General features: G+C 42.7%; 2 protein-coding genes across 2 annotated transcripts in view; one reads left to right on the plus strand and one right to left on the minus strand.

Moving 5' to 3' along the window:
- The window catches only part of ARHGAP6 (Rho GTPase activating protein 6), a 292283-nt gene that overhangs the window by 207763 nt on the left and 71652 nt on the right, over positions 1-12868 (plus strand). The window lies entirely within an intron of this gene.
- Positions 32-12054, minus strand: AMELX (amelogenin X-linked). Its single transcript, XM_038757126.1, is given in 7 exon segments — positions 32-61; positions 620-643; positions 645-973; positions 976-1042; positions 4539-4639; positions 9054-9172; positions 11975-12054. Coding segments are annotated over 7 exon segments (750 nt in total).

Genomic DNA, 12868 nt, shown 5'->3' on the forward strand with positions numbered 1-12868 from the left:
ATTCTGTCAGTGAATTCATTCCATTTCTGAGTTAGTTCCGGTGGGTTAAAGTTTTCAGGTTCTTTAGTCAACCAAAAACTCAAAAGAATAATTTTTTTGAACATTGTATTGTTTGCTAAAAGAACATTTTTAGTTAAAGAATTCACCCAGAAGTAGAGTTAGTGAATGCATAAACCGTTGATGGTAGTGGATGGGTTGTAGTCATTCTTGAAAGGAAATGAAAATTCCTAGCATATGTCTTCCCTCTTTGGATTGTCTGGTCTCCTTAATCCTGAAATGAAACCCACGAAGAGAGTATTAAATGCTAGGCTGTCCTATATCCCAACAAGACAGACAGACTATTTTCTTTTTCTACTTTTAATCCTCAATAAGAGCACGTGGTCCACTGCCCTGCCCACAGCAGACAGTCAACAAATACTATTAAGAGAATGACTGTCACTCAGGTTATGGGAAGAATGGGCCTAGAATTCCTTGAACATCAACAACAGGGTGGGAGAGAGAAGACCTGAGCCTGTGCTGGACGTGGCGAGGCTGTGGTGCAGAAGTGGCGGGAATGGGGCGATCCCACTTGACCGTTTGCTTGGGGAGGTCACCGGGAACGAGAAAAGGGACGACTCACCACTTCCTCTCGCTTGGTCTTGTCAAGTTGCCGGCCATGGCTCCAGGGGCAGGTCTGGCAGCAGCGGGGGCAGAGGCTGCAAGGGGAACATCGGAGGCAGCTGCGGCTGTGGCATCGGTGGCATGGGGTGGACCGGGGCCTGGGGCTGGATTGGCCGATGAGTTGGCTTCTGGGGAAACTGGGGCTGAAAGGGTTGCTGGCCTGGCTGAGGGAGGTTTGACTGATGGTGCTGTGTTGGGGTCACGGAGTGCTGGCCTGGCATCGGCATCATCGGCTGCGGGGGCTGCATCGGTTGTTGGGTGGCCATGACGGGGATGTGGTGGTGGGACTGCAGCGCGTGAGTCGGGGTTTGTGCCGAGACAGCACGGGGATGATCTGGTGGTGAAGCCATCTGCCCATAGGTTCGTAACCATAAGAGGGGGACTGGTGAAAGAGACGGGTCTGGTTTATTGAGTGTTGATGATGATGATGAGCGTAATAATACTGATGGTATTTGTTAAGCACTTACTATGTGCAAAGCACTGTTCTAAGCACTGGGGGGGTTACAAGGTGATCAGGTTGTCCCATGGGGGGCTCACAGCTTTAATCCCCATTTTACAGTTGAGGTAACTGAGGCACAGAGAAGTCAAGTGACTTGCCCAAAGTCACACAGCTGACAGTTGGCGGAGCCAGGATTTGAACACTTGAGCTCTGACTCCAAAGCCTCTGCTCTTTCCACTGAGCCACACTGCTTCTATAGTGATAATGGTATTGGTTATGTGCCGAGCTCTCCGCTTATTACAGTATTATCGGATCGGTCACAGTCCCTGTCCTACATGGGGCTAACGGTCCAAGGCGGTGGTTGAGGCATCATGACCTAGTGGAAAGAGTATAGGTCTGGGAGCCAGAAGGCGCTGGGGGGTCTAATCCCAGCTCTGCCACTTGTCTGCTGTGCAACCTGGGCAAGTCATTTAACTTCTCTATGCCTCTGTTACCTCATCTGTAAAATGGGGATTTAGACTCTGAACCTCATGTGGGACATCGACTGTGTCCAACCTAATTAGCCTGTATCTACCCAAGCACTTAGTACAGTGTCTGGCACATAGTAAGCACTTAGCAAATACCGTAACTCCCCTCCTCCAGCCCCCCTCCCCCAAAAAAGGGCATTATGTAATCCCCATTTTACAGTTGAGGAAACTGAGGCACATATAAATGAAGTAACTTGCTCAGGGCCACACAGAAGGCAACTGCATTTTCTCTACTGTTAGCTACCTCTCTAAAATGGAGACTGGAAGCACGTTATGGGCAGAGAATGTTTCTGTTATATTGTTATATTGTACTCTCCCAAGCACTTAGGAGAGTGTCTGTGATTAATCAAATTCTCCCACCTGGCCTACGGATAGTATTTAGACCTGAAACTTTCTCTTAGGTTTCAACTTTCCTAATGTAATTGATCTCTGTGGCTTCTCACCCAATGATGATTTGCCTTCCTTGATATTTCCTTTGATTTCCCTTTTTTTGTTGGACCGACCCAATATCTCATCCCTGTATTAGTGTTGGGATCATTCTAATTTCAAGTGGGTGATATTCAAGGAAATCCATCTTTTGGGTCAAAGAACTTAATGAACTGCTAAGGTCTGCTATATTGTAAGTTTCTTGAGAGCAGCATTTGAGTCTAATTATCATTATTACTATTACCATTATTGTGGTATTTAAGAGCTTCTAGGTGTCAAGCTATGCTCTCAGGACTGGGGAATATACAAGTTAGTTTGAAAACAGTCCCTGGCCCATATGGGACTCAAGGTCTAAGTGCTCAATAAAGAGCTCAGAGCAGAGTAAGTGCTCAGTCAATATTACTGATTTTTAAAGTGATAAAACACCCCCATCCTGGAGGTCTCTAAAGAAACCTTTATCCTGGATGGTTTTCTCATTCATCTCTTTAGAAGTAGAAGGCTGGTTCCAGAATGCTACCTGAGATCTCTTCTAGCTCTGTAAGTCTTTAATTCAGTCACACAGACATAAAATCATTGCAACATCAAAAAGAACTGTACCTAATTTAGTGCCATAAACTGGACTTATTACACTCTGACATTTGTACTTCCCAAGTGCTTAGTACAGTGCTCTGCACACAGTAAGCACTCAATAAATATGATTGATTGATTGATTGATTGACACATAAGCCTGAACTCTATCCTGCTCATTTTTAGGAAATCTGCTTCCTAAAAACCTGTTCTGTAGACTGTAAACTTGCTGTGGACAGGGAATGTGCCTACCAACACTGTTGTGTTTTTCCAAGTTCTTAGGAGCGTGCTCTGCACACAGTAAGAGATCAGTAAATACCATTGAGGATGATGACGATAATGTTGCTAGGTAAAGTTGCCTTAGAGAAAGTCTCTCAAACCTCTGCGCTCTAGTACTTCTGATGCTCCTGACCTCTGAATCAACAGGAGATTGAAATTCTGCCAGTGGACTCAATCAGTCATATTTATTGAGCACTTACAGTGTGCAGAGCACTGTACTAAGCACTTAGGAGAGCACAACACAACAATTGAACAGGCACAAATCCCTGCCCACAGTGAGCTGACAGTCTAGAGGACTGTAAGAACTTGAGGTTCTCCCAAGGGCCAGTCTAAATGTCTTCTCAATGGGGAATGAGTGAAAGGAAATTAGACACAAAAAAGAGGTCTTGAATAGAGAGACTGTACTGTAGACTCTTAGGCAAAAATAGTGTTCAAAAAAGTCACCCCTTTTCTATGTATAGAAGGAATACTGAAGATTTAAAGTAAAACCAGCCAATCACCGTAGCAGTGTAAGGGAAGGAGAAAGAACACACTTGGCTGTAAGAAATTTTCTGCAGAAAGTCAATTAGCCAACAGAAAATCCCTTTTTCTGTTACGTAGTCTCGCCAGTTCAAGCTAAGTGTGTGGAATTAATGACCAGACTTAGAATATTGTGAGAAGTAGATTGGGGCCTCTCAAAAAGCAATCTTCTCAGGAAACTCTTTTAAACTGTATCTGACCTTATGAAAGAGAAAATTCAGAATTCGATACTTGATGGGTGGCAGTTTTACCACCCTAAACTTAGAAAAGAGATACTATGTTTATGAAAAGACTTATGTTTCACAGGGCCTTTTTGAAACCAAAATAAAGTGGTGGTTTTCCTTGTTTTCTTTCATGGGCTGTAGCAATTAAAGAATGTCTGTTTGAGCTGCTGCTCATAACAGGGATCTAGCCGGGGACTCATCTCTAAATTGACTTAACCCATGTCCTTTATTAAAAAGAACTCACTCAAAATATTTTACATTGCTTTAAGCTTCTCTGTTTACTCCTTGGTTAATCTAGCACTTTGGGTGTCCCCTGACCACTTTTCCCCGTCTCATTACGGAGTCCAGAGACTCCAAATTATAAACAGTGACAGGCACTGCAAGTGGTAAACACATCGGTGCAGGAAAGGACAGTCTTCATTGGCACATAGATTGTGAGTCACTCGAGTATTTTCAGCCCCCGTGGCATGCTCCCATCGAAAAGGATGGACAGGTTTGGGTCTTGAAAATGGATCGGAGACTGTAAACTCGTGAGGGGCAGGGAGTGTGTCCGCTAATTCTGTTGTCTTAATAATCATGATGGCATTTGTTAAGCACTTACTATGTGCAAAGCACTGTTCTAAGTGCTGGGGAGGATACAAGGTGATCAGGTTGTCCCATGGGGGGCTCACAGTCCTAATCCCCAGTTTACAGATGAGGTAACTGAGGCACAGAGAAGTAAGTCACACAGCTGACAATTGGCAGAGACGCAATTTGAACCAGTGACCTCAGATTCCCAAGCCCATGCTCTTTCCACTGAGCCACGCTGCTACTCTCCCAAGTGCTCAGTACAGAGTTCTGTACATAGTAAGTGCTCAATAAATGCGACTGATTGATTTCTTGTACAGCACCACTCACACTCCCCTTGTCCATGCCAGTTGTGTTCCTAACTTGGTCCACAGAGTTGGCGGGCTTTGATAGAGCAAGGGTGAGGTACATGCGAGGTGGGCTCTGAATCCCTAGAGAATTGTACACATAAATAAACCTCAGGATACTTGGATTCTGTCCCCAAATATATTTCAAATGCGCATTGTGCCCTGGAGAAAAATCACGAATCTCTCTGTTCCTTAGGAGTCTTTTCTTGCTCGGTGCCAACACTACCAAGAGGTATTTTTAGCATGCTTCCCAGCTGTCCAGAAGTACTCTCAGACTGCTTACAGTTGGACTGGGTTTAATGTGCCAGTTTGGCTATATAGTCTGCTTGTTCTTCCTTATCGGGTTAAAATCCCTGGATTCTCAGAGCACTGAGAAACCTATTATGGACACCAGTCCAATGAAGGCTGTATTTAATGATTACCTGGCCCAGTGACAATCAGGACATGTGGACAAAATAGAGGAACTACTATTTTCTAAAGTATCATCTTTTAGTCATTTGTAGGGGGGTAATCATTTCTAATGTTATAGGATAAGATAAAAAATGGGAAAATGGTCCTTTGGAAGGTTTTGATGCTCAGTAATGGTTGGTGTTCAGTGTAATTCTCTGAAGGAGTCCAGTTCTCTGTCATGTGGAAGAGGAGAACAAAATCACTTTATTCCCACAAGAGACACTCAAGAGGCTTATTCCGACTCTGCTCTGCTGGGAGAGCAGGACTCTTAAGACACAGTCCTTCACGCCTGACAGAGTGATAGAGAGACTGGGCCATTTGAGGGCAGTGGCAGAGACAGGGTGGTGGTCACATACTTCTTTTGATTTGACTTTTTTAGGTCACCATTATTTTATTTTATTTTTAATGGTATTTGCGAAGTACTTACTATATTCCAGGCACTGTCCTAAGTACTGAGGTAGAAAAAAGGTAATCAGTGTGGACACAGTTCATATCCCACATGGGGCTCACAGTCTTAATCCCCATTTTACCGATGAGGTAACTGAGGCACAGAGAAGTGAAGTGAGTTTCCTGAGGTCACACAGCAGACCCAAGTTTTAGCAGATTAAAACCCAGTTTCTTCTGACTCCTAGGCCTGTGCACCATCTACTAGGCCACACTGATTCTCATTATTGCTCCGGTTATTTTTCCACTGATCTAATCAATCAATCAATCATATTTATTGAGCACTTACTATGTACAGAGCACTGTAATAAGCGCTTGGGAAGTACAAGTTGACAACATATAGAGACAGTCTCTGCCCAACAGTGGGCTCACAGTCTAAAAGGGGGAGACAGCGAACAAAACCAAACATACTAACAAAATAAAATAAATAGAATAGATATGTACAAGTAAAATAAATATATAAATCAATAGAGTAATAAATATGTACAAACATATATACATATATAAAGGTATATATCTAATGTGAACACTTCCCAAACTCCTCTGACCCAGAATTCAGAATGTATTTCTTGACCACCCAGGGAGTGATTTTCTAAGGTTTGGGTTTGCAAGCTAAACCGTAGAAGCAGTGCGGCTCAGTGGAAGGAGCACGGGCTTGGGAGTCAGAGGTCATGGGTTCTAATCCCAGCTCCGCCACATGTCTGCTGTGTGACCTTGGGCAAGTCAGTTAACTTCTCTGAGCCTCAGTTACCTCATCTGTAAAATGAGGATTGACTGTGAGCCCCCGGTGGGACAACCTGATCGCCTTGAATCCCCCCAGCGCTTAGAACAGTGCTTTGCACATAGTAAGCGCTTAGCAAATGCCATCATTATTATTATTATACTGGGGCAATGGAGGGCGGGCAGAGAAGAGAGGCTGCCAAGGCAGGTTATCTCCTATTTCCAGCACCTGTGGACAGCGTACTCCTAGAGCCTCATTGTCATCTCACCAGGTCACACCCTCCCTCCTTTCTGGAACTCTCTCACCCTTAACAACTGACAAACGACTGCTCTCCTCATCTTCAAGCCCCTTTTGAAATCGTGTCTCCTCCAGAAGGCCTTCCCCAATTCGTCTCTCATCTCCCCACCCTACTTCTCCCCCTTCTTCCACTTCAGCACTTCTACATCAGCTAACACTTGGGAACTTGCACTCCCCCCACATCCATACCTTTATTCTCCCTTGTATCCTTCTATGTGACATTTCTTTAAGTGTCTGTCACACCTGCAAGCTCTCCTTGAGGGCAGGGACCATGTCTTCCAACTCTACTGCACTCAGCCAAGCACTTAAAATGGGGGCTCTGCACAGCGTAAGCACCCAATAAATACTACTGATTGATTCCTTATCTTGAAGTGCCACTTGGCACATAGCTCTCGACTCCTCAAAACTCTCCATGGACTTCCCATTTCTCTTTGCCTCAAGCACAAACTGGACACAGTTGGCTTCAAGCCTTTATATCAGCTTGGACCTATCTGCTCTCCTCACCCACTACTTCCCAGCTCATGCTCTTCATTTCTACGAAATTTAACTTTCTGATTATAACTCATTCATGCTTCTGTAGCCTTCATCCCCTTTCTCATGCTTTGCCTCCAGCCTGAAATTCTATCCTTCCCCAAATATGATATACAGAGGATCATCCCTTATTCAGAGCCCTCCTAAAATTATCCACCTTCCAACAACAAACTTTCCATTACAATTCCCCCATAACCCAAACTGTACAAGTCCACTAGTCATTTCTTGCACTTAGGTAAATCCTTTACATCCATCCTCAGGACTTTTGCATATGTTTATTCAATTGTACATTTATTTGCTTTGATAACTCTCTTTGTAAGTATTTTCTGTCTGTCTCCCCCATGAAAGTATAATCACCACATTGCTTTTCTATTTCGAACTTCCCAAGGGCTTAGTACAGTGCATTGTACTCCTATTACAACTCGGTACTACCTGGTTATCAAAGTCTAACCACCTTTCCTGAAATCCTTTCTAAAATTCCATTGCATTCCAAGCCGGCTGCCTCTGAAGGATGCACTGTTAAAATTATTTTGCAATTCATTTATTTAATTCTAAGATGCACAAGCAAATATGGGATATTTCATCATGCGGGCAAATTTGAAACTTCCTGGGGACATAGTATATTTTAATTATTTAAGTTGCTTTTATGAAATTCTTTCCATCAAGGATTTTGTGTCAAAATATGTATCTTCAAAAGATTTCTGAAAAAAGAATAAGAATAGGCCTCCAGAGGTTTTGAATTTTATCAGTGTTTACAGTTGTGTATTTGAAAATTGTTATTATTGGCCAGTGTAACTCCATACTTTATTATGTTTCCTCCAACTACAGTTTATATCATGAAACTGGAGTATAGTAAAGTAGATAAAAGTGGCAATCCTTTCATTTAATCAAAAACAGATGGAGTGAAATACTAACAATTTCATTAAAAGTGTGCTCTCCACAAACACTAATTCACATTTTGCATTTTAGGCTTTCACATTCGTTCCATTTTCATCATACGCATCCACAGGCTTTCTCTTTGCACACACACGCACACTTTTATGCATCGTATCTGGCTATGTATTGAATGTCATGCAGTGAATGGATAACCTGGGAAATGGCATCTTTCCCTTCCCTCCTTGCCCCTCTCCCCAACTTTTGATCCCCCACTGACTTAGCCTTAGGAAGCCAAGCTCAGTTTAACCTAAATCCAGGGTGTGAGCCCTTGATGGAGATATTCTGGGGAATGGTGGTGGGGTTATAGGTGATCCTTTTCCTGTCCAGAACTGAGCCCTCGTATTTTCTTGGTCTTTCTCTACATTCCTTAGGGAAGCTGAGTCAGTTCCAATGCATTCTTGGCGTTTCCGGCCTAGTGTGAAGTTAATGTGTCCCTACACAGGCCTCAGAATCCCTTTACAGTAAAACTGAGCTCCGGGGTCATCCAGAAATTGTCTCTGGTTTGGGGAGAAAACAATAGTAATAATAATAATAATGGCATTAAGCACTTACTACGTGCAAAGCACTGTTCTAAGCACTGGGGAGTCTACACGGTGATCAGGCTGTCCCACGGAGGGCTCACAGTCAATCCCCATTTTACAGATGAGGTAACTTAGGCACAGAGAAGTTAAGTGACTTGCCCAAAGTCACACACTGACAATTGGTGGAGCTGGGATTTGAACCCATCACCACTGACTCCAAAGCCCGTACCCTTTCCACTGAGCCACGCTGATTCTCTAATGTCACCAACCACTCCCTCTTTCCTGGGCCTGAATTAAAGCCTCATTTCAACACCGGTAACCTGCTGGGGACCCATCTCTTCAGTCTTTTGTTGTTATCTAGGATCCTGTAGAAATTGGCCAAGGTATTCTGGTTTAGATGCCGAACCTAATGAAAAGCAGAATCGTGTACTTCCTTACTTGACTTTTATGGTCATGATTACATAAGGATGAGAGATGGGGGTGCGGGGTGGTCTTAAAGCACAGATGGGGAAAAGAAAAAGTCATTTCTGACTAACAAGTCAGTTATTCGAAAACCACTTATCATAGTCAAACTTTAAGAAATGGTCACGGTTCTCACCTGCAGGATTGTGAAGGCCTCCTTTGGAAGAGAAAGAGTCAAAAAATCCCCAAAGGCAAATTTCCAAGAACTTTTGAACACTGGGCTCGTGTCCATTAATGACAGATTTCTGGGGAAATCTGGAAAAAATATGACCTCAATGTAATGCAAGAAAAAATTGTCTTAGTAGTTATGCGTGCTCCATGATGCACCCCCAGATTGGAAAAATCCTGCCATTTCAAGGTTCACGGACAAATTGGGATTTCCTAGGGAAAGTTAAATTTCGGCAGCACAGTTACTCAGTTCTTTGTAATAAGCTTAAAAGTAGCAAGAAACTAGTCCTCAATTCTTTCTGAATGCCCTTATTGCTTGTCCTTATCCTTAAGGAAACAGTGTGGTCTAGAGGAAAGAGCACAGGCCTGAGAGTCAGAGGACTTGGGTTCTAATCCTGGCTCTGTCATGTGTCTGCTGTGTGACCTTGGGCAAGCCACTTAACTTCTCTGGGCCTCAGTTCCCTCATCTGCAGAATGGGGATTAATTGCTTATTCTCCCTCCTACTTAGACTGTGAGCCCCATGTGGGACCTGATTATCTTGTATCTACCCTAGCGCTCAGTTCAGTGCTTGGCACAAAGTAAGTGCTTAACAAATACAACGGTTGTTATTATTATTATCATAGTTATTATTACCCATATTATAAGAGGACTAGCTTAGTCATTTGTTGAAAAGACAATATGTTCGTTTGCTCCATAATGCTTAGGGAAGGCCACAGTCTAAATAACATATGATTTGTGATACTATAATGAGGTTTATTACAGGTTTCGATGATGAGTTTTATCTCAATGTAAGTCTTTTGAGAAATATTATTTTTAGTGATTATTTGTTACTTTCTGACAGGATTGGGTTTTGCAGTTCAGATTTAGAATCATGCTCAAGGCTTCATTGTGAGTGGCCTTCTCAACAAAAAAAGTGTTAAAAATCATATGCATTGAAATAATTATAGCAGAACACCTGCCTATGCAATGTCAGATTTCACTTATGTTTCCATGACTAACCCTGAAAATAACTCTGGTTTGTTTAACTTAGCATAAGTTACTTTTAAAAAGTATTTCTCTCTCAAGCAATAAAAGCCCCCTTTTGATTTTGATTTTTAAACACCATTAACATTAACTGCACAATATTATTTGGTGGTTATAATTTATGTAGTAGATTGCATCTAAATCCAAGGTGTTTAAATAAATGAAAGGGAATAATGGGGAGCGGTGGAAAGTGAGAAAAAGCAGGGAGCGGCCACCCAACAGAAAAGTCACCGCAAGTACTGGCACTTCAATGACCAGGTACCAAAACAATAATAATAATTTTAATTATGGTATTTAAGTGCGTATTATGTGCTAAGTACTGTTCTAAGCGCTGGTGTAGATACAGGGTAATCCGGTTGTTCCATATGGGGATCACACTTATAATTCCCATTTTACAGATGAGGTAACTGAGGCACAGAGAAGTTAAGTGACTTCTTAGCAAGCAAAGCCCTTGCTTCCTAAAGCCATTGCATTTGGGAAAGTACTGTGCTCAATCAAGAGGATTTACTGAGTGCCTAGTGTGAGCAGAACACTGTACTATGAACTCCATTGGACGAGTAGTAGACATGATGAAGCCTGCCTCAAGGAGTAGTGGGGGAAACAAAGTCTGAAGTAAGGAGGAGGAAGGAGGACAAACCTGGAGTCATTTCCCTCCCCTTTCTCCCCTTCTTCTGTTCCTCAACATTCAACCTTGAACTCCTGTAAACATTCCAACATCCTGGCACTTTTCTCCTTTCAGGGAGGAAGAGAGATGCATGTGGAGATTGAGTTTGAGAGCATGAAGCAGCCTCATCCTTATCTTCTTCTTCCTCAGGCCTAGTAGGCTCTGTATGCTAAACTTGTTTATATTTATCTTAATGGTGTTAATTTCAGGGAAATCATCAATCAAGCAATCGATGGTAATTATTGGGCACTTAGTTTGTGGAGGAGCACTCTGTCAAGTAGTTGGAAGAGTACAACAGACTTAATAGATCCCGGCCCACAAGGGGCTTACGATCTACTGGAGGAGCAGAAGCAGTATACTGTAAATACCAATGTCCCTTAATTAAAAATCTGCTCAGCTCCTAGTGGGCAGGGATCATGTCTGCCAACCCTCTTGTATTGTACACTCCCAAGCATTTGCTATGGTGCTCTGCACACAGTCAGCACTAAATAAATACCATTGATTGACTGATTTGCTTTCTGTTTTTAGTTGACATACCTTTGAGAATAGGATTCATTCTTCTTTCCTGAAAATGATATATTTCCAGAAGCAGCACTTATTTTAATGAGAAATAGAATTGAAAGTAGCCTTGGATCAGCTTATCTCTATGTTTGGGTCAGGGGTGGTGTTTTGGAGTTTTAAAGGGAAGATATTACAAGATCAGTAGTTGAATCATTAATTTTTGAGTATTTCTTCTGGGTGAAACATAAAATCAAATTTGGGAACACTTGTGTTAATTAAAAATGGAATATTTTGTTCCCTTAGCCTTCACCAACCTGTCTGCCTGAAAGGGATCTTTGTCTGAGCATCATGATAGTCCATTTGTATTTATCTGCTAACTCTACTTAGGTTTTGTTATCGCAAGTGGGAGAGGAATGTGTTCTGAAAGTCAAATGAATTTTCTCTATTCATCTGCCCTGTCTTTTCTTGGGACTTTGCCAGAAACTCTCTGGGATCATGAGTCTGTTTGTTATTTTTCTTTTTCTGAGTGGGGCACAGGTGCTGAATTCATAGTGGCTGAGCACAACTTTTCAGAGAAGCTGATTTATTCCTGTTTGTCCTGTTTCTATTACACATTATACCAAAAATTCTCAGGAAATAACTTCCAGGCGTGGTGTTCATTTCCCCTCCCACATGTCAGTCGTTGATATGCATTCTTTACGTTGTTATAGTGTATAGGCATAGGGTTGCCAGACATCCGGTGGCTACGAGGTTGTCCCCTATGTCACTAGCACCTTCCATTTTCCCAGAAAGACCTGAGTGGGAAAGGGGTGTCGGATCGATATTCTGTCTTTATGTGGCACTGAAGTGGAGGGCAGGTGAAGGTAGGTTAAAGCTAGGTAGGTCCGATTTGTTCCTAAGAGCAATCTGGTAACCCTGTGCACGTACTCTGTTACCATTTGCAAAAGAGGCCAGGCTGAAATTCCGGCAGTATTGCATAATGGTTATCGGCACACTGCCCCCATACGGGAAATTTTTCTCCTTCTTTTTGGAGGTGTTGATATTTCAGAGCCTTTGGAAGAACAGATTTTCAGCTTCCTGTCCCATGGTTTTATTTTTAGCTATGTCTCCTGCCATGGCCCCAAATCCAGGCTGTTTGCTGTTCATTTCTTACTTTCCTCATGAAATCCCTAAAGGAAAGCTATATGGGGAATAACTTCTACGACTCCCTCCACTGTTGAATTAGAGATTGAACGATGATGGCGATATAAATTGAGCAGTTGTTGCAGCCTCCTGACCCAGGTCTTGTCCAATTATTTGATGGGATTGGCTTTGGGCCATTTAAAATGGCAAAAGAGAGACATGGCGAGGATGTCAGCAGAGCTTAGTTGGCACTGGAGCCGAGGCCCCGAAAGAGCAGCTTTCTCGTCTTCATCTTTACTTCCAGTTTACTTGCTGACGTTGTTTTCACGTGCTGAGATGGTGAGCCTGGCTCCTCTGTGGGATGACTATCGAGAAGCGCTGTAAATGAATAGCAGCAGTTCCCCCTTAGCTTTCAAATCAATTCTATTTTTAAGAAGTGCTTCAGGGAAGCCTGTTACATTTGTCATCTAGG

This window comes from Tachyglossus aculeatus, chromosome 15 (assembly GCF_015852505.1).
Source record: "Tachyglossus aculeatus isolate mTacAcu1 chromosome 15, mTacAcu1.pri, whole genome shotgun sequence".
In the NCBI taxonomy this organism is placed as follows: Eukaryota; Metazoa; Chordata; class Mammalia; order Monotremata; family Tachyglossidae; genus Tachyglossus; species Tachyglossus aculeatus.